The sequence below is a fragment of the Indicator indicator genome, chromosome 38 (assembly GCF_027791375.1).
Source record: "Indicator indicator isolate 239-I01 chromosome 38, UM_Iind_1.1, whole genome shotgun sequence".
Classification (NCBI taxonomy): Eukaryota; Metazoa; Chordata; class Aves; order Piciformes; family Indicatoridae; genus Indicator; species Indicator indicator.
Genome location: NC_072047.1, coordinates 4,551,685 through 4,572,266, shown reverse-complemented (window position 1 = coordinate 4,572,266; position 20,582 = coordinate 4,551,685). Strand labels below are relative to the sequence as shown.

The window sequence follows — 20,582 nt, the reverse complement described above, 5'->3', positions numbered from 1 at the left end:
ACTTCTCCTTACTCTACACTGATCCCACCTCCTTCAGCATCCAACCATTCTCCCCTTTAGACATCTCTGTCTTTATGCTACTTTGTGAAGTGTACTGAGCTCTGCAGGGCCAAATGCCCTTGGAATAGGTTGAACAGAGCAGGGTCTAAGCTACACCCACCAAAAGTGTCTGACTGAACTGGAACTCTCCTCCACGAGCACTCACAGCATCATTTCTCAGTCTGAAGAAGCAAGCTTAAGCTTGCACCTCTTGGCCAAGAAGATATTAAAAGATAGCTGGAAATGCAAGGAAAGCTGAAAACAAGGCTTCAGCTGGCTCTAAAATAAACCTGAGCAGAGCAGGAGGCCCAGAATGTCAGCTGGCTCCTTCAGCCCATGAAGTGTGGAGGCACCAGGGACCTACCAGGAAGGATTATCTCAGGGAACCCCATTTTGCGAGCCACAGCAGTTGATCTGTCTATAAGGTGGGAAAACTCCTTCTGAACCTGCACTAGGTCACCAGGAAGCAGCTTCAGGGAGACCCAGAGACCTGAGGAAAAAGGGAACACTTTTACTGAAGAATGCACAGCCCCAGGAAACCTGAGCCTGACAGAGACCTTTCCTCCTGACACCCCTGCAACAGCTCCTTAAACATCCCAAGCTGCTTCTCACCTGCCCCAGTTCCCTCTCCCCATTGCTGAGACTTTACTGGGCAAGAGGATTCTCCAAAGTCCACCACAAAGGCTCTGGTGTGCCTGAGCAGAGGCCACACATGGGCAAGAGCAGAAGAATCCTGAACAGTGCAGCCATTTCTAACATGCAACCAGCCACAGTAAAAGTGTTTTCCATCCACCCCAAGAGTTTGACCTTTAAGTCTTGCATCCCTAGGGAAGAAGGCAGCAGGCAGAGCAGGGCTGTTCCCACAGGGCAGGATAGCTTCTGGCTTTCTCTCTCATCTTCCAGCATGCTGTAGCGACACCACCACAGGCACACAGCCTGGGTCTGGTGAGGCAGCAAACTCCAGCCAGACTTGATCCCTTCTACTGCTTCCCCTCTGTAAGGCAGCTGCTCACCTTGCCCCTTGTGGTTGACCTCCTTGGCGGCGATGACCTTGTTGAAGATGGCAGTGAGGGGCTCGCTCTCGCCGATGCCGTGGGAGGGCATCAGGGGGGACATGATCAGCTGGCGCTGCCGCACCGACATCTCCATGGCGATCCTGGGCAGCAGCACAGCACACCAAAGGACAGTCACCAGGGGTGCTCTGCAGCAGGAGGGCTGCCCAGCACCTGCCTCTCCTCCAGACAAGGAGCCCCTGGGATGTTACTCTTCTTCCCAGTGGGACTGCCCTAAACCTCTCATTCTAGGACAGGCATCTGAAGGTCACACCCCAGGACCTCACAGCACTGCTGGGCACTGTGCTGCTCTTGCCCTCCTTGGCTGAGAGGGGCAACCAGCAACGCAGCTGCAGCACCAAAGCTCCCCAGGCAATGCAGCTCATCAGCCAGGCCTGTGAGCCAAGGGGAACAAAGCCTCCAGAGGGCTGACAAAAGCCTTTTCCTTCAAAGATCTGAGTGCTGCCATAAGCTAATCTGGCCTTGGGACAGTGCCAGGCTCCCAGGCAAATCTGCCCTTCTGCAAAGGACAACTGCTCTGAATGAGCCAACATGAGCTGAACTCTGAGGTACTTACTGCTGGAAGGGAATAAAATGTTGCTTTTCTTCATCATCCACCTTCCCATGGATGATGTCAGTTATGTCCATCACTGCAACAACACAAGGTCATCACACAGCTTTGTCACATTGCTGAAGAACAGAGAGCAGCCCCATCAGAATGCAAACAACACTGGGGCAGTGCCACCCATAGCACACAGAGCACCACTCTCATCACCACTGGCACAGGCTGCCCAGGGAGATGACTGAACTCCCATCCCTGGGGGGGATTCAAAGCCACAGAGATGTGGTGCTGGGGGCTGTGGCTCAGCCCCAGGCTGGATGGTCTGAAACCAAACCATTCTGTGTTTCTCTTCTGTCTTGACTGTCTCCACTTGGAGGGCAGAGATGCTGACCCCAGGAGGCTCTCAGGCTCTGCCAACCCCCAGGATGTGTTTCCCAGAGCCAAGCTCCCTGTCCCAGCCACAGGTCCTGCTGCTCTCTCCACTGACTGAAGCTGTCCTACCTGCCACCCCAAAGGGCCTCCGGAGCCCACAGGTGTGCTTCTTCCCATCCTTCAGCTCCATGTGTCCCACTCTTACAATCTGGCACACCAAGCTGATTCTGGGTCTGATCAAGTCAGAACTGCTCAGATCCTAGGAATGATGCAAAATAAAGTTGTGTCAACCTGCTTTAGGAATGGGAAAGAAGGAGACAGAGCTGTTAAGGCCTGAAACAGGCTTCCCAGGACACTGCTTGAATCCCCATTCCTGCAGGGGATGCCTTGGAGATGTGGTGCTGAGGGACATGGGTTAGCAGCAGACTTGGTTGCATTGTTTGGACTCAATGAGCTTAAAGGTCTCGTCCAGCCTAAATCAATCCATGTGACACCTCTCTCCCTGTTGCATGAAGAGAGGAGAAGGGAGAGGGAAAGAACCCACAGCTGGGCTGTCTGCAGGATGGGGAAGCAGCCCCAGGAAATAAGTCACTTACAGTGAAGACTGCTTGCAGGTTGTTCAGTTTCTCAATCTCCTTGGGCATCCCATTGCTGCCCCAACGCACCAGGTAGCTCTCACTGCCAAGGAAGTGAGGAATGAGTAAATAAATCAACACTGACATTCCCTTTACCTGGACACAGCTCAAAAGCACTTTGTTCCTTTGGGAACATTTGAAGAAGTGACTCTGAAGTGACTCATTCCAGGAAGGGCAGAAGGCAGGCAGGATGTGAGCTCTGCCTGCACAGCCTCAGCTGATAGCTGCAGTGCTGGAGACAGAGGCTGCCTGCCACATCCAGGCTTCCCTGATAAAGCTCTGCAGACCTTCTCCTGCTGGTACAAGATGCCCAGCTCCTGGTGTGAGCTTGCACTGACTTGACAGCAAACCATGCACACCAAAAGGGAGCCATCAATCAAGCACAGCCTCCAGTGACCCCAGCAGCAAAACAAAGAGCAAAACCACCCCACAGGCTGGGACTGTGACTAAGGCACCACAGAAACCCCCAGCAGTCAGAAAGGGAGCACAAGGGCTCAGCATGGGCTCAGCATCTTCACTCTATGTCTCCTCTGAAGTTAACACCCAAATCACCATTGAGGCAGCAAGCAACAGAACTGAAAGGCTTAGCTGCTCCTAAGCTCCTCTGGCTTCTCTAGAATGAACACTGTGGTGTCTGGATTGCTTTATGCCTGCAGAAGGAAGAGCCCTACCTGATGAACTTGGAGAGCTCAGGGTCGTAGAGGCTCATGAACAGCTCTGCATCCTCCCCAATGTTGCAGACAAAGTTCTTGAAGTTGACATAGAGGCTGTAGGTGTGAGTGGTGGTGAACACTGGCTGCCCTCTCAGCTCCAGGTTCTGCTGCAGGGACTGCAAAGGGGCAGAAGGCTTCCATTAAACACCACCAGGGCTCAGCTCAGCCAGGGCAGCAAATACGCTTCAGAGGAAGGCAGAATTGCAATGGGTGGCCCCTGCTGGAGGAAGACAAAGACAAAAGATGTACCTTCTCTTCCTGGATCCTTTCATCAATCCTCTTGGATGCTGTCTCATGGGTCTTGAAGAGAGAGATTGTGCTGGTTTCATCTGGGTCCAGGATGTTCCCATTGTCATCTCGTACCACCAGGTCCAAGCCCAGGATCCTGAACAGCAGGGAAGTCAGCAAAGGACACAACAGCTAAGTGGAGAGTGACTTGCAGGAGCACAAACCACAGCAGCAGCAGTGGTGTCTCTGCCCAGCTCATGGCTGTGGCTCATCAATGATTCCTCTCTTGTTCCTTGACTTATCTGACCTGACCCAAGCCTGGCAGGCAGGGAAATGCCTTCTGGAGACAGTCCCTGTCCTGTACAAAACCAGTCCAGGATGGAGTTTTGGTGGCCTATAGAACCTCATTGCTCAGCTGCTGCTAAAGCAGTTTGACTTCACCCCCAGAGCCACAGCTGGCCCCAGCCAGGCACAAGCTGTGCCGGATGGGAAATGCCATCAGGTGCCAGCACTGCTGCAGGGCTGAGGCAGGTGAGCTTCCCTGCCAGGGCACAGAGACTGCTGGCATGTGAAGAACCAACTGCTACATGCCCACCTGCCAGGCTGGTCAGCAGGGATGGGAGCTGAAAGCTGGGCCTGGAGCCTTTCCAAGGGCCAATGCCAGTCTCAGCCAGTGCCCCCCTGGCATGCCACCGAGAGCCTTCTGTGGGGTTTGGGAGCTGCAGGTGCCCTCAAGACACCATTTGGAGCTTGCCTGTTGCCATAGTCAATCTTGGCAGTGACTTTCTTCTTCAGCTCAGCCAACTCATCCTTGGGCAGGGTCCCAGACAGGATCTGTGACCTCCACTCGATCAGGCTGTAGGTCAGCTGCTGCACGTGCCGGAACTGCGTCGTCTTGTGGTCCTGCAAGGACAAGGACAGCTCTGAGCCACAGCTCTGAGACACTCCTGCCCCACAACTGGGTAACCTACCATGCCTGGAGCCAAGCAACCTGATGGCTGCTTCCAGCCCCAGACCTGGGCAGACCTCAATCCAAGAGAGATTTTTAGGTTCATTGTGCAGTGGAGATGCCTTCCCTGGTGCAATGCCTGCTGCAAACCTCAGAAATTGAGGAAGGGGAACACTGCCAGAGACTCAAAGCTTCTGTGTTTCCTTTCTCTCCTCAAACACCTCCTTCTTCCTCTGGCTTTTTGATTTTCTCTTTCTTCTTACTGCAGCTCACACCACTCAGAGCCAGTTCAAACCAAAACATTTTCCAGGACTATTTTAAGACTTACATTGGTTAAGCACAGGAACATCAAAGACTTTTGCTCTTCACTAAAGCTAGATTCTGAGGCTAGGATCCCAAAGTCACTCAGGAAAAAGAAGCCAGGGACAAACCTCTCTTTTCACACAGCCATGCAGGCACAGAAGGCTGCTTGCTAAATTAAGAGGATGGAAAAAATTCTTGTGGCTTGGTGGCACATAGACCAGACACACTTGTGGCCTGCTGAGACCTTCCAGAGGAGAGCGTGCTTTGACAGTGCTTCCAGCTAATTAAAACTCATTCCCTCACCTTAATTAAAGCCTCAGAGCACACACTAAGCAGCCTGAATCACTACTAACTGAAGAAAAATCAAGTTTGACTCGTTAATGTGGCTCAATAGTCATCTTCCACAGAAGGCAACTTCTTGTGACCCCCAGCTCTGCCTGAGCAAGGACCCAGCCCATGCACTGCCTTGGCTCTGGTCTCCTGAGGTGATCATTGGGTCAACTGGCAGCAGGGTGCCTGGTGCCTCACCAGTGCTGGCACCACACACTCACCCAGGCACAGTGGGCACTGCAGCAGGGACTAACCCACAGCCCTGTGTGCCCACACAGTCTGCTCAGTGCAGAGCAGAACAGTTCCAGCCTCCTAGCACCAACTCTACACTGATGAGAGGTTTACAGTCTGCAAAATGTTCCACTCCAAGTCTTAAAGGGCCCTGCAGAAAGTGCAGACTCAGATCTTCTGAGGTCATGCAATGAATCCCAACTTACCACATACAGCTTGTGCCAGATAACTGCCCATTCCCTCAGGGTAGAGGCCAGCTCCTGGCCCAGGGGCAGCTCACTTGGGATCACTGTTTCATGCTGTCTAGAGAACAGAGGACAGAACAGACAAAAGGTGTCACAGTGTACTCACACAGCCCAGGGGCTGGGAGGGCTCAGCTGCTCCTCCCACACACAGCCTCCAGCCACTGCTCATCATGGTACCAGTTCCTCTGTGTCCTGCTCTCCTCCATGGATCCATTCCACAAACACCAGGGGCAGACAGAAACATACTCTGGAACAGTCACCCCTTGCTGTGGTAACCTGGCTACAGCTGAAGCTCTTTCTACAGCCTCTGCTCTTTGCCTCTCCCTGCAGTCACCCCAGAGCCAGCTCTAGGAACCAAATGAGAAGTCATTTCCTCAGATGTTTTCCAAGACAGGAAGGACTCCACACTCCTGCTGGCTGCCAGCAGGAGTCTGTTATGACTTGCAGTAGTCCCCAGAGGAGCTGCAGTGCAGCCTGACTGACCTGCCCCACTGCTAACTGGTTTAGCAGAGCTGTACCCCTGCCAGCAGCACCCTCCTGCACCTATGCCTGCAGCTCTCTGGGGTGCAGTGCTCTGACAAAAGACAACTTCTGCAGCAGTCTCACCAGAGCCTGGCACTGGTGCTGTGCCCTGCTGGGCACACAGACCAGCAGCACTCGTGGCAACCACTCCTGAAGCTGGGGTTTTGTTTTCAAGGGAAGCAGCATTCCACTAGTTTGGGGCCCAAGAGCACAGCTCCAGAAGTGCCAACCTACCCCCGGTCCTTCACAGTGGCCTCCTTCAGGTGGATGTACGTCTCTGGGAAAATGCCCTGGGAGGAAAACCACAAATCAGTGACTGCCCTCCTGTGCAGGGGGTGGAGAGAGCCAGGAGGTCTCCCCTCAGCCTCCTCTTCTCCAGGCTCAACACCCCCAGTTCCCCCAGCAGCTCCTCCCCAGCCCTGTTCTCCAGACTCTTCTCCAGCTTTGTTGCCCTCCTCTGGACCTGCTCCAGCCCTCAATGTCCTTCTTGCTGTGAGGGCCCAGAACTGACCTCAGTGTTTGAGGGGTGGCCTCAGCAGTGCCCAGCTCAGGGGCACCATCCCTGCTCTGCTCCTGCTGCCCACACCATTGCTGACCCAGGCCAGCACCCCCTGGCTCATCTCCAGCTGCTGTCAGCCAGCACCCCCAGGGCCTTTTCTGCTTGGCAGCTTTCCAGCCACTCTGCCCCAGCCTGGAGTGCTGTGGGGGTTGCTGTGATAGCATTTGTAGGCTTGCACCAGCCCCAGGTTTCCTTTACTTAAGAGAAACCTTCTAGGAATGCTCTGGTCCTCTTCCATTTTCTTTTCACTGCCTTTATGACTCAAAAATGGGGACTGTGAAGGATGATACCACATGAGAGGTGCCAGGACTCCTATGGGAACCCCAATTTCCATGCAGTTCTCAGACTGGTTTCACAAACCTCACCAGGTCTGGCTGAGAGCCCTGCATGCATAATCTGGGGAATGTTTTGCAAGTCAAATCCAAACTCTACCCTTACCATCACACATCACTAATGCCAGGTCCCAGCCCATAACAATAAAGCAATAACCTTGTGCATGCAGATGTGCAACAGGCAGCTCTGTGAGCTCAGGCTGCACTCCTCCTGCTTACAGGGGAGCAACACCCAGCCAATGGCTCTGAACCAGGCTGCTCAGGGGCATTTGTCTCTGTCTCTGAGGAGAAGGACACAGAGCTCAGGAGACCTGCATGGTACCAAGACAGGAGCCCAGCAGAGCAGCAGGGGGCTGGCAAGGCTCAAGCTCAGCCTTACCTTCTTAGCTTTGTTGCGGAGTGTGTAGCCTCGGTACCAGCCTGCAGTGGAGACAGCAGCAGTTAGGATTCTCCTGTCCTAAAGCAACCAAAGGCACCCTGGCATCCCCACTGTCCCTATGGCATCAGCTGACCCTGGACACTCCTGCTCTGTCTGTGGGAGGCTTGGGTCTCAAGAGCAGGGCTGAAGGCTCTCTTCCCACCATGGACCTTGCCCTCCTGCTCTGCAGCACAGCCACTGGGTGCTGAGAGGGCTCAAAGGAGAAGCTGCTCCCCTGTGCTGCACACTTTGGACGTGACAGTCCTTGCGCCACAAAGCTGCCAAGGTCTTTTTTAAGCACAGCTTTGGCCCTTTTCTCTAGCAATGAGAAGGTGACTCAGCCTGACCATGCAAACCTCAATATACCAGCAGTAAAGTCAGGAAGAAAGAAGAAATTCCTCTCCTTCCAGAGGATGAGATTATCATGGAGCCATGGATAAGGTACTGGATTAGGGATGAGAAGATTTAGCTTCTATTTTTACCTAAGTTGTAATGTTAGTAACTTGTTAGTTAGTAACTAGTTAGTTAGTAACTTGTACAACCTAAGTTGTACAAGTTACTTGGGATACAAAGTTCATGAAATTCAACCAGGACATTTCCCACTGATGTCAGTTCCACTGGACACAGGCTCAGCTGTCCTCTACCACAGCCTCCTCATTTCAAAGGGGCTCCTGGCCTCACCCAGAGTCCTGTGAATCATTCTGCAGTCACTGCACAAAACCATTCTGGGTGTTAGCAAGCAGCTTGTGCTGCCTTTCCAGGATTCTGCTCTGATTGTCAATAATCTTCATCCATCATCCTCAGAGGAACAAAAGCTTTGGGCAGACCTCCATTGCTTGCTTGATTTCCTCTTAAAACCCAGCAAAATCTGCCTAAAGCTTCAGAGGCAGGACAGGCTACTGGCATGCCTGAGTGTTCTCTGCTTCCAGCTGAAGTCTGGTTACACAAAGACAGCACAGAACCGTCAGCAGGGCTGGGGGGTTGTGTCTGGCTGCTCAGGGCACACAGGGCCTCAATTTCACCTTTCCTTGCATGGATTTTATGCAGTGTGTAAAAGGTCAGAAAACCTAAGAAAAATTATTCAGATGCCAATAACTGAGATAAGGAAAAGCTATGCAGAGTGATGCAACCCCAGGCCATGTGCTCAACCACAAGGGCTCTGCTCCTGTTCCACCTTGCAGCTCTGGGTCCATCAGAAGCCTGCGTGGCAGAGGGGTCACCAAGCTCCATCCACAGCTTCTGGCCTGCATTTTAACTCCCTTGAATGCCCTCTGCCTCACACATATCCTGCTGTGGCTTAGCTCTATCACTGCTGTGTCTCAGAGCTCTTCAGGCAGCTGAGGGTCCGATAACATTTCTTGTTAACACCAAAACCCAGCCCAAGCTTCACCCTGGATGCCTCCTGTCAAGGATCAAACTCTGCACTTCAGCTCTTGCAGAACAGGCTGGAGCCAGCCACAAGTCCAGATGCAGACTGCAGAGATTTGCCAAGTGAGGCTGTTTGATACAGAGAGGGCCTCCATTGAAGGAGGCTGAGGAGAGCAAACCTACTGCCTTTAACCAGGAGAAAAAGGAATCATGTTCTAGGGGACCAGCAGAGAGGAAGTGAACTGCAGTGCAACAGCCCTGAGAACCTTCTGGTAGCTCACAAAGGTGCTCCTGTGCATCCTGAGGCAGGGAAGGGACAAGGGCCAATGGGCACAAATGGACCCAGGAGGTTCCAGCTGAACATGAGGAGAAACTTCTTTGGTGTGAAGGTGCTGGAGCCCTGCAGCAGGCTTCCCAGAGAGGTTGTAGAGTCTCCTCTGGAGTGACCCAAGACCCTGCTTTAGCAGGGGGCTTGGAATGAATGATCCCAGAGGTCCCTTCCAAACCTTGGGACTCAGGGATTCTCTTAAGAACTCTGCTGACAGTCCAGGGGTTGCCCTCAGGCAGAGCTGAGCTGCAGGGCTCACTTACACTGACTAGAGAATGACTTCAGGAGGCATCTCTGAGCCTTTCCTCTTGCAGAGCCACCACCCTGGATAAATGGAAACTTCTTCTAAATCAGGACTTGTATACCCACATAAGAACAGTGATTAGCGGAACAAAAGCCCACTTTTATCAGCCTGGAGTTGGATTTCTAAGGGTACATCATTAGCATGAGAAGGAACAGAAAAAGCCTCTTGTGAGAGCACTGCAGCTCAGAAACAACCCACAGAGAGGTGGAAACAAAGCTGAAAGCTAATGGCCCAGAAAAAGAAAAGCAGACCCAGTGAGGCAGGAGAGTCTCCTCCCAAGCAAACAGCATCAGAATTTGGAGGGTTTAAGGTGAGCTTTGGGAAGGACAAAACGTATCCTCTTCCTGAGGGCAGTTTTCACCCCTGGCACTCCCTTTTCCTCGTGTCCTTTTCCAAACTCAGTGCCTAGGCTCTGCCTTTCTGAGCCTCTCTCCCTGCCCTGCCAGACACTCCCCACTCACACCGGCAGCAGCTGCTTTGGCTGGATACACCAGAGGATGTTTTCACTGTCAAGGTCAAAGCCAAGTGGAAAGAGAACAACTGGCTAAGAACAAATTGCTAAACAAGCAGCTTGCTGTTCCCAGGTTTTGTACTCTGAGTCCATTTCAAATCGATGCTGCTGCTGAAAACGATTGAATTCAGACTTTGGAAAGAGGATGGAGCTTTCCACAGGGAGCAGTGGCTCCTACAACCCCTGCAGTAATTAAATGGCTGTGTTCCATGCTGGAATCCTCACCAAACAGTCTGGCTTAGGGAGGAGGCTGGAACACACCAGGCTCATTCTCATTTCCTTGCTGCAAGACGTTTGACATTGGGGTGTGGATTACAAAAAGCTTCCCAGTAAAACTCTGGGAGAAACAGCCTAAAAAAAGGCAAGGAAGCTCCATAACTGGAGGCCTTTTCAAACATCCTCTGCCAGTTGGTGATATTTGGGGTTAAACCTGCACCACCTCGGGAATAATCAGATCTGCTCTCTGCTTTTCTTTCATCTGCTGCCTCCCTTGTCTCAGATCAAAGAACCAATTCAGGTTAAAAGCTACTTTAAAGAAATCATCCTTGCTTTGCAGCTGCACCACAGGACTATACCAGTGCCTGGCCTGGCATGAAGAGCAGCCAAGGCAAACAGGTGTGGTGTAACACCAGGACTGAGCAGCCAGGAGTGTTTCTTACCTTGACAAACCTCTGCCAGGACAGCATTTTTAATGTCATCTGAAAAATGAAGTGCATGCAGCAAACACTGCAGAGTGAGCTCTGTGCTCCTGGGTGGATCCAAAGCAGAAAGCCAAGATCTGAAGTCTGTGTTATTTTAAACCAAAATAATCTTGATTTATCATTGTTTCTTTCAAAACCCACTGCAAAGGATTGGGAAGGATCAGCAACCTACCTTCATACATCTCCAGAATGTGCACAGTGTCACCCACTTCCAAGGAGAGCTCCACATCTTGGGCAGCATTGTAATTGTAGATTGCTGAGAGGGGAGAGAGGGGAGAGAGATGAGAAACAGTCCTGGAAGGTGTGAGGTGAGCAGAGTTAGAAATCTGGGATCACAGCAGCTGCTGAAGGCAGCAGATGATTTTGGAAAAGCTCTCTCAAGTTCCTGAGCTCCTATGTGGATGTAACACACTAGAGAAGCCAGCCCCAGATGCAGATCCTAGCATCAGGTCCTTCAAGGAGAAAGATTCTTAACAGCCAACCAAGTCTGTCTGCTGCCTTTGAGAACACAGGGCAGAGGCAGCCCTGCCCATCGTGGGGAGGTTGGAGCAGATGCTCCACTAGGTCCCTTCCACCCTAAGCCATTCTGTGCCTCCTGCTCCACTGACAACCTGCCCAGTAAAGGCCAGTCTCACCTCAGCTGATGCTCAGTCAGATCATTGCCATTTTTTGTTGGCTTTTCACAGGACTAACCCCAGTGGAGCATCCCCAGGCACTGCCAGAACAGCAGCAACTGCCTAAGCTGCTGCTCTGCCACACGGTCCCCCCATGGCTCTAGACTGAACCGTTGGCTGCAAGGGGCTTTGGAAAAATTCCTCAGACCTCCCAGGGGCTGTATTTGAAGAACTCTCTCTGCAGATGAAATAAATAAATAAACCTGTGAGCTCCTGTGCTGGGAAGTTCCCATGGGATGCCTGCACTGCCCTCACAGGAGCTGCTTTGCCTCCTGGCCAGCACCCAGAGCAAGCAGATGCCTGCAGCTCCCCGTGCTGGAAGTGACCTCACTGCTCTTGGCTCTCCTTAACCCTGCAGCTATAAATAACCAGGAGCAGCACTGATGTGAATCCCCTGAGCAGGGGCAGATGCTCACTGCCTCATGCTGCAGTGGCCCTGGCCCTTGCCCACCCTGCCCTCAGTGCCCAAACCCCTGCCTCTGTTTGCCAGAGGCTGGCAGGAACCTTCCTGGACTCCTGCTCCCATGGCACTGGCTGCTGCAGCAGCCACCTTCCTTTCCTCCCCACAGTGCTGCTGCAGGCCAAGACATTAAAAGCTGACTGCTGACCTGGTTATGCAGCTTGGACACCCAAATGCCCCAGATCAGGCCCAGAAGTACAAATTCCATCAACGTCTTTGGGAAAAACAAAACATTTGGGTAATGCTCATGGCCAGAGAAAAAGTCAGGCAGAGTCTGGAGCACCCTGCTTTGCTGGGCTGAATTAAGCAAGCACAGAGGGTCCCTTCAGAAATCCCCTGCCCAGTGGTGCTGCAGGAGGTTAGCAGAGGCAAATTGCTGGCATATTTTCTCTGGGAGCTTCAGGGATGCTTCCTGCTGCTCGAAGCCAGCCCTGCCCCAGCAGTCCCAGCTCTGAGAGCTGCTTACCCTTCTCTGCACTGTGTGTATCTAAGCTGACCTCTTCCAGACTTAAAAGGAAACTGCACACAACAAACATAGACATGGCATGGAAAAATAAAAATCCTTCAGAGAGAATCCTCACAGAGCAGCAAGAAAGGAAGAAGAAATAAAAAAAAAAGTAGAGCTTTTTGTTCCCAAACGTGCAGGAATATCTCAGGCTAAGTCGTTTCACTTCAAGTTAAACTTCAGCTGAGACTTTCTCCTTTGAAACTGACTTCAGGCTGGTTGATCCTGTTACTGTTATCAGCCAGAATGAAAAGCAGCACTGAACTCCAGCAAATTTAATCTAAATAAAGAGGCAAAGGTGGAAAACAGGATCCACAAGGAGGTCCCAGCTCTGCTTCAATGATCCCATTCTCTGAGCAGAATAAAGGCAATGTCCCATGGGGTTTAATTTACCACCCCCCTCCCCCCCACCTTGATGAGTAGAGAGTTTAAGAACTGAGGTTTCCACTGTGTCTCCAGCCCATGGAATTCATGAGGAGGGAAGGGCAGAGGAGTCACCATCAGGGCTGAGCTGAAAAGGGCAGCAGATAACTGATGACAGCAGCCAGAGTCATGCAGGTGGAGATAAGGAGAAGCAATTCTTGTGCTTCAAGGCAGGAGGGGATTCCCCAAAATGGATTGAGAAGAGACTCTAAAGGCATTGCACAACTGGGTGTGCACAGGGGATGTCAGGGGCACACTGCTCTGAGGCACCAGACACCAGCAGCCAGGACTGCAGGGACGGGAAAGGACACTTCAGTCCCACACTGAAGTGAAGGAGGCAGAAAGTGTCAGACCTCAAAGCAGAATGAAACTGAATCCTTTCCTGGAGAACTTGTTCAAATGCATTCAAAACGTGGATTACTGGCCTGAAAATCAGAGTCTCTGAGAGATGCTATCTGTGAGCTGGCTCAGAACACTCAGCCCTCCACCCATCAGGCACAGAACCACTTCCAAATGCCACATCCCACCCTCTGCAGGCTGCCCCCACCACTATCTGATAGCAGAGGGCTGTGCCTTGCTTGCCCAGAACAAAGGCTCACATTCAGGGCTGCTGCAATAGGCAGACTTCATCTCCTGGCATCTTTCAGCTGCAGTCAAAGCCTCTCGCAGGCACCCAGGCAGCCTCTGTGCTGGACAGCCCTGTTTGGAGAGGGCTGGGATGCTCTCTGCTGCCAACATGCAACCCAAAAAACAGAGCCTTTATTTAAACAAGGAACTGCCCAACGAATTCATTCTTCATAGGAACAAAGGCTTTTTGATGTTGGAGCAAAAACCTTCTGGGAACTGCCCAGGAATTTGTGTCTGCAAAACGAAGAATCAGGGCACCAAGACTGCCACGGCTGGGGCAGAGTCAGCCCTGGTCCCACAGCCACTGACTGGCTGCTAGATAAGCAGTGACTGCTCCTGACAGGGTTGGTGATGATGTTCAGCCTCATCTGCAAAGTTCCCAGTGACTGCTTAGCATTTTGAATGCAAATAATCCAGAGTAACAGGATTAGGGGCTGGAAATGCTTTAATTAACAGCCATCGTTAGACTCCAGAGGCAAACACCTGATGAGCTAGAGGTGGACATTTAGCATCCTGTGTCCTTACTGCTCCAGGCTGCCTTCACACACAGGAGTACACTTGGAAGGGCTTTTACTTATCTTTAACATTTTTAAGCCTGGTCCTCTTACAGAGGTCACTGAACTGACAGAAGTGGCACTGCTGCCTCTGCAGGACGGCAGGGCACAGCCTCTGCCCCTTTGCTCATTCCCTCTTTTGAGAACCACGGGAAGAACAGGAAGAGTCACTGTCCTCAGCACACTGCCAGCTCCAACCTCAGTCTGTTCCAACAACCAGACCCAAAGCAGGCTGCTGCTGCTCACCTGCCAAGACAGGGAAGTGTCTGCCCAACGCAGCTGGCCAAGAGCCTGCTCAGATTTTCCTGATTTCCTCTGAGTGAGAGGCAGCATCCTGGAGCTGGGACAGGTAGTGCAGCCAAGGCTTGGCAGAGTCTATCCTGCACAGGCTGAATCAAACTCATTTCCAAAGTTGAGACTGGGGAAGACTTCCAGTGATGCCATCACCAACTTGTGGATCTTTCTGTCTTGTTCTGTCATAGGTGGCATCAGGATCTAGGTTTAATCTCTTTAGGCCTGGCCTGCTTTAGAAAGCCCCAGTTTAACAACTCAGCCCCTGGGCCCATAGATGGCTCCAGGAGCATCGCACAAGTGCTCCAGCTGGATGAGCTAATGGTCTCTTGTGGCTTTAGAAACCACAGCCAGTGCCACAAGAATGCTCTGCAGCAAGAGGCAGACACAAGGACACATGAGCCGAAGTCTTTTAATTAGAGCTTCTGAGCAGATTCAGATCAGGGAAACCAAGAGGGCTCAGAACTGCTGAAGCAAAAGACAGTGACTAGAAGGGAAAAAGAAATCATCTCCACCTTTCCTGTCTGCAGGATTCCCATTACTCATCCTCCCCTCCAACATTTATTGCACTGTGGGGCACCAACGCAGACTCTGCTGCACATCCACCACTAAGGGTGGTCTGCAAGACTCCCCAGGCTGTGGTGAGGAGGAATGCCCTTAGCCTTTCCCAGCCTCCACCTGCAGGCAGGGAGGATGGTGCCACCTGCCAGAGCTCAGTGGCAGAAAGGCTGATAAAATACTGAGGTGTAAAACAGTTTCTGAGGCTGCAGCCTGCTTCAGATCTGTTTGACTCAAGCAAGCAACATGCAGCAGCGTGTCAAGAGCTCATGTGGAATGAACAGATGCAGGAGACCTAGCTTGGAATTCAGGAGCTGAAAGCAGATTCCAAGTGCAGAAAGATGACAACACAAAGCCTGTGGGGTCTGGAAGGTGGTCCTTGGCTTAGTGGGTCTCAACCCAGCTGCTGTTGGGAGATCTTGCTGGCTCATGAAGCCAACCTTCCTCCAGCTGGCACAGAAGGTGGCAGTGACACCAGATGCTATTCCTGCTTTGGAGGTTCAGTTCTGAGCAGGGTGAAGCTGGCTCAGGGAGGAAAGGTGCAGCAGCAGCTGCCAGGACTGTTACTGCTGCACCCAGAGCAGTCTCAGATCCTGCTGCTACCACAGCTGCATCTTTACCAGCTCTAGCTTCACAAAGCACATCTACCTGGTGGGTTTGATGACTGCATTCACCCACCAAGATACACATTCAACTGCTTTCCCTGTGGCACAGTGACCTCCTCAACACACAGGATACAAGACAAGGCTGCTCCTTTTCGTCTGCTGGCGAGGCTACAAGGAGATACCAAAGGACAGGTGGCTTTTAGATCTCAGTAGGCTAAAGGGTGCTTGATATTATTGTAAGGTGTGGATCTTCCAAGCCCTGCAGCTTTATTCTGCCTCTTTGAAATGTGAGCAGCAACATCCAGCCTGAAGAATCAGTATCCTCCACAAAGGATGTTAAGTCATAGTCCTGTCCTTCAGAGCAATCCTTCAGCTTATGTGGCCTCTACCACCACGTGGCCACAGAATCAACACTTTGGCCATTTTAGCTGAATCAGAGCCTGGTTTGTACTCAGGTTACCCCTCTGGTGTCACGGGAATTCAATCACCTGAAAGTCTTTTGTGATCTCTGCATTGTGCTTTTGGAGCAGGAGACTCGGAAGAAAATGGACAGGGAACCAACCACAGCTGGCATGAGAAGAAGTCTTAGCACAGCTTGTCCCACTGCACTTCCAGAACCTTGGAACAAGATGACAGGAACCCCTCCACCTGCACTGGACAGCAGCTCCATGGAAAGCAGCACTGGAGCTACCTGGCGCTGGCAGGGCTGACTCCAGCAGCATCTCTGCTGTGCATTGCCAGAGCAGCTCAGCTGCCCCTGCACCTTCAGCTCTCACTCTCCACAGGCCAGCAGCTTCCTTTGGATGCCTGTGGTTTCACTGATTCATGTCTGCAAAGGGACACAAAGCCCTGAGCAGAGACCAGAGACCTGGTGCTGCACAGCCAGACCCACAGCTTCAAACTTCCAGAGACCTTTAATCCCAAAGAGTTTTTATCTTGCCACCTATCTCAGGTGGCAACAAGCAAATGGCAAACAGCAGAACAGTGCTGAAAGGAAGAGCAGGAAATCCTGGCCGGGCACCAAGGGTCCTCCTCTGGAAGGAATAAAGCCAAACAGTAATATTGATCCCTGTGCTGTCAAGGAGGATGAAGAACAAGCTACTGCAAATGACTCCCAGATCTGCAATAAGCAAATCAATCTCCATTAAACTGCACAGGATGCAGGCAGGTAAAGGACTGGGAACTGGGCACCATTCACTGCAGCCTTTCCTTCTGTTTCTGGAGCTAACTTACTCCTTTACATGAAGCTCTCTGCAGCCTGAAGCTGCACATCATCAGAGCAATGAGGGTGTAAGTGCTACAACAATCAGGTCTCTCACATTTCAGCTGCCCCTGCATTCTCCATCACAACCACCTGGCCACCACTCGCCTGGGACATTCTGAAAGAGAACTTTAGAGCTGAAGTTAAGAACTGGTTGGTGATTACAGAGGATCAAAGTACCAAGCTGCCCAAGAGCAGGAAAAAAAAAATCATTATCTCCACTGTATCTTGACGAACTTTCTGCCCAGCCTCAGGTCCACTTTTATTGCAGCAACACCTCCAAAAACCAGACAGCAAAAAACGTGGCCAAAGAATAATCTCCGTGGAACAATTGCTGGGATTTTCCAGCTATGCTCTGACATCTTGCCAGACACCTCCCTGAAAGCTTCAAGAGCCTGCCTGAGCAATTCACCCTTTAAAGAGTGCTCCCCACCTCCATTCCTGGGAGGCCTTCTGAGGAGGGACAGCCTGCACCGTACCAGAGACATTTCCATCACTGATGCTCAGCCAGCACACTGTAACCTCTCCCATTTCCGAAGGCAACCACAAGCTGGCCACCTAGGAAGCTGTTTAATAATTCAGATTTATGTTCCTGTTTTATTAACAGGCTTCCTGGCAAATGCACCACAATCCCTGACAGCCCTTAATGGAAAGAAGAGAATCACTTCTGCAGTAGGAATCCTGTTCTCTGTCCTTCTAGAGCCCTTGCCATGAACCTGCTGCACATCACTGGACTTGAGTTTCCAGGCAGAAGTGTTCTGCAGGAACAGGAGGCAGAGACAAGCAGCAAGTTGCAGCAAATCTGAGTTTTGCCCCAGTTTACATGATGGAGTTCTATCAATGCCATGAAACTCCCCTGATCACAGCTTGCATTGCCAGACAGCTGTGCAAAAGATCTGTAAGGTCTGAAGGTGAAGCCAAGCCTGGACAGCTCAGCACATCAAACCATTAGTAAGAATATCTCATCCTGCAGCACTCCCTTTCTCTCTCTGATCCTCTGCATTTCTCCTCACATAAATCAGGACCTTGCTGGCAGGCACTCGTTCACCCCTGAACAATTGCTGCTATTCCTGAGGCGTGAGGCAGCTGAGCTCCCCTCAGCCACCACATGGGATTCTGACTGAGTAAATACTTGTCAGTGGCCAGAGCAGGCCTGAGCTCCAGCAGGGAAGCAGGATGGGTTCCAAAGGTAGCCAGAAAGTATCAGGGGCAATTTCCTGTCATGTTACCAGAACAGTCTGCTCCAAAAGAAAAACCCCACATGGTGAGAGCAGATTGGTAAAGGTGGCAGCCTGCAGCCTATCCAACTGAGGCAGCAAACCAACCTGAACCCACACTCAACAGATCTGCAGAGCATGACGCAGGACATGAGCTGAACTGAAATGCAAAACTCAGACAAGCGGCCCTGAATCACAGTTTGCTTCCTGGAATTCCTGACTGCTGCTGTGACTTACAGGGCTGTGTCTACAATGACTCCAAGTAGCTCCAGATTAGTTTCCAAAGCACAGCTCAGTAACAGCCACACAAAGACTGAAGTGCAGTGCAACAAGGCCAAGTGCTGATCTCAGAGATCTTTTCCAGCCTCAATGATTCTGTGATTCTCTAAATTGCATCTTCACACTTCAGAGCTATCAACTTAGCCAAGCCACCAGGGACTGGAAGTTGTTACCATCTACTAACCTGTGTCATACAGATCAGTGGCCTCACAGTCACCTTCACAACTGGCACCAAGAGGCATCTTGGTCAGCAGGTAGATCAGTGGCCCCAGAAGCTCACACTTGGCTTTCAGACCTCATCAGCTCCTCCAAATGCACAAACCAGAAGCACAAACCCAGCAGGGGCTGGCAGGTGAGCACAAGGCTTGAGCAGGGCACAGGATGCAGCTGCCAAGTGGAACCCAACAAGTCTGCAAACACCAAATGGACTAAATTTTGATCACATTAATGCCACGAATCAAACCCCTCCTGATAAAGCTGGGCACGGCAGAAACAGCTCTGCTGGCTGCCTCTGGATTAACCCCATCGGTTCTGGTTGCAAATTAAATGCAAGCCCAGGCTCTGTGGCTGCAAAATGAGTCCCCTCCTCACACAGCTGTCTGAGCACACAGGAAAGGAGATGTCCTACCAGCACTTTCTGGTGGGCAGCGTGAGGAACAGGAAGTTTTTCCCTCCTCCTGTGCCCTTTCTGGGACGGGAGCTGTCAGCAGCAGTTGACCACAGCCAGCACCAGTTGACCCCAGCCAGCACGCAAAACCTTCCTGGAAGCCAATAAAGGGGAAGCTGGAGGAGTGCCTCTGATTTATCCACTACCCAAGGCCACTCCTGAGGCACAGGAGCCTTGCTTGAGGTGTGCTGAGAGCCCTCCACCACAACGCAGCACAGCCACTACCACCATGGATTGTACTTGATTGTAACCCCAGCATTCCTGAATTCCTGCTGCAGAGGAACCTCACCCATCCCCAGGCTGTTACCTCTGCAGAAAGAACCAAAGTTCAGGGCGTGCAGCACTCCACACCCTCCCAGCTACGAGAGCAGAAAGCAGATAAGGTTCTCCTGGGTACAGGATCTCTGAAGCTTAAGCCACAGTCCTGCAAGAAGTGAGCTGCCTCTGCAAGGCCACTGCAAAACTGAGTGAGTAACAATTTCACACTGAAAAAACTCCACAGGATGAGGCTCCTCACCTGCAAACCCCTGGGCTGATCTGGAATGAACAACTCTGTAGGACTCAGGACAGTTAACACTTTGCAATCATCAAAGCAAAACATTTTCTCCCATCAGGAAGCCCCGAGGTGGAGCACAAGGGGCACAGAGTACTCCTCATGAAAATAAACTGTCCGAAGTTGTGTCATTGGTGGTTTCCTGCCTGTTGTTCTCTCTCCAGTTCTCACGAGCAGCCTCAGAATTGTGCAGTTTTCAATTTGACAAAGTCTCAAGAAAAGGAGAAGTCGTCAGGGACACTTCAGGCACGTTCCTGCTAGAGAGTAGGGAGCCAGCACTCAGCATCTCCTCTCACGCCCAGGTACTAGCTCAACTCTCATTGTTCCTCCCCCCGACTGTCAGGATCTCCACCCCTGCAATGATCTGCCCCTGCCAGTCCGGCATTCACTCTTTGCAACCTTCTCGACCTGCCAGCACGTCCCAGCTACCTCTCCTTTTGGGGACAGCGGCACACACTTGTGCTGCTGAAAAGGCAAAACCCCTCCGGACGGCCCCGAGCCGCGGCACCCCAGAGCTGCCGGGGGAAGCTGGGCACCCACCAGTGCCCCATCCCTGGGGGCTCAGAGCGATCAGCGGCTGTTGGAACTTGGCACTGCAGGAGAGCACAAACTGAGAACAGAGAATAAACTGCTCGAGGGGAAGCGACCCAGGGGCTGCAAGGGAAAAGGAGCCACTGGAGAGGGGGGAGGCAAAGCAGCATGCAGAGCTGGGAGACTGGGGGGCCAGCAGCAAGAGTGCGGGGAGCTGTGTCCCGGGGAGGGAGAAAGGCTCCGGGGATGGGAAAGATGGCTCCAGAGAGGAGGAGGCTCCGGGAAAGGAGCCGCGGGGAAGGACCGGAGGGCAGACAAGGAAGGGGCACGCCGGGAGCCCGAGCAGCCCGGGCTGGCACTTACCAACCCCGTACTTCTCCTTCTTGGTGGGGATCCAGCGAGCCATGCCGGCGGCCGGAGCTCAGCTCGGCTCGGCTCAGCGCGGCCGCTCGCCCGCCGCCGCCCGCCGGCGCTGCCCGCGACCCCCCGCCCTGGGCCGCTCCGCCATGCCCCAGCACTTCCCGGCAGCGCCCAACTTCCCTGCCCCGCCGAGCCGAGGGAGGGAGGCAGCGCGGAGGAAGAGGCTGTGCCCGCCCCGGCGGGGGTCACCTGCTCCAGGCTGCCCCGCCCCGGGAGCCGAGCCCTGCGCTGCCGGCGCGGCGGGGCCGGGGGAGG

At 52.4% G+C, this 20,582-nt stretch overlaps 1 protein-coding gene across 1 annotated transcript in view; it reads right to left on the bottom strand.

The window, feature by feature from the left end:
- DOCK5 (dedicator of cytokinesis 5) overlaps positions 1-20,313 on the bottom strand; it is a 45,421-nt gene extending 25,108 nt beyond the window's left edge. The window contains exons 1-13 of the mRNA XM_054396632.1: positions 20,271-20,313; positions 10,875-10,958; positions 7,452-7,492; positions 6,416-6,471; positions 5,621-5,717; positions 4,356-4,504; positions 3,623-3,758; positions 3,332-3,489; positions 2,622-2,703; positions 2,155-2,284; positions 1,669-1,741; positions 1,053-1,195; positions 404-529 (exon numbers count right to left, since the gene is read on the bottom strand). Of these exons, the coding sequence (XP_054252607.1) occupies positions 404-529; positions 1,053-1,195; positions 1,669-1,741; positions 2,155-2,284; positions 2,622-2,703; positions 3,332-3,489; positions 3,623-3,758; positions 4,356-4,504; positions 5,621-5,717; positions 6,416-6,471; positions 7,452-7,492; positions 10,875-10,958; positions 20,271-20,313 (1,318 nt within the window). The remainder of the gene's footprint in view (positions 1-403; positions 530-1,052; positions 1,196-1,668; positions 1,742-2,154; positions 2,285-2,621; positions 2,704-3,331; positions 3,490-3,622; positions 3,759-4,355; positions 4,505-5,620; positions 5,718-6,415; positions 6,472-7,451; positions 7,493-10,874; positions 10,959-20,270) is intronic.
- Positions 20,314-20,582: the final 269 nt, after the last annotated feature.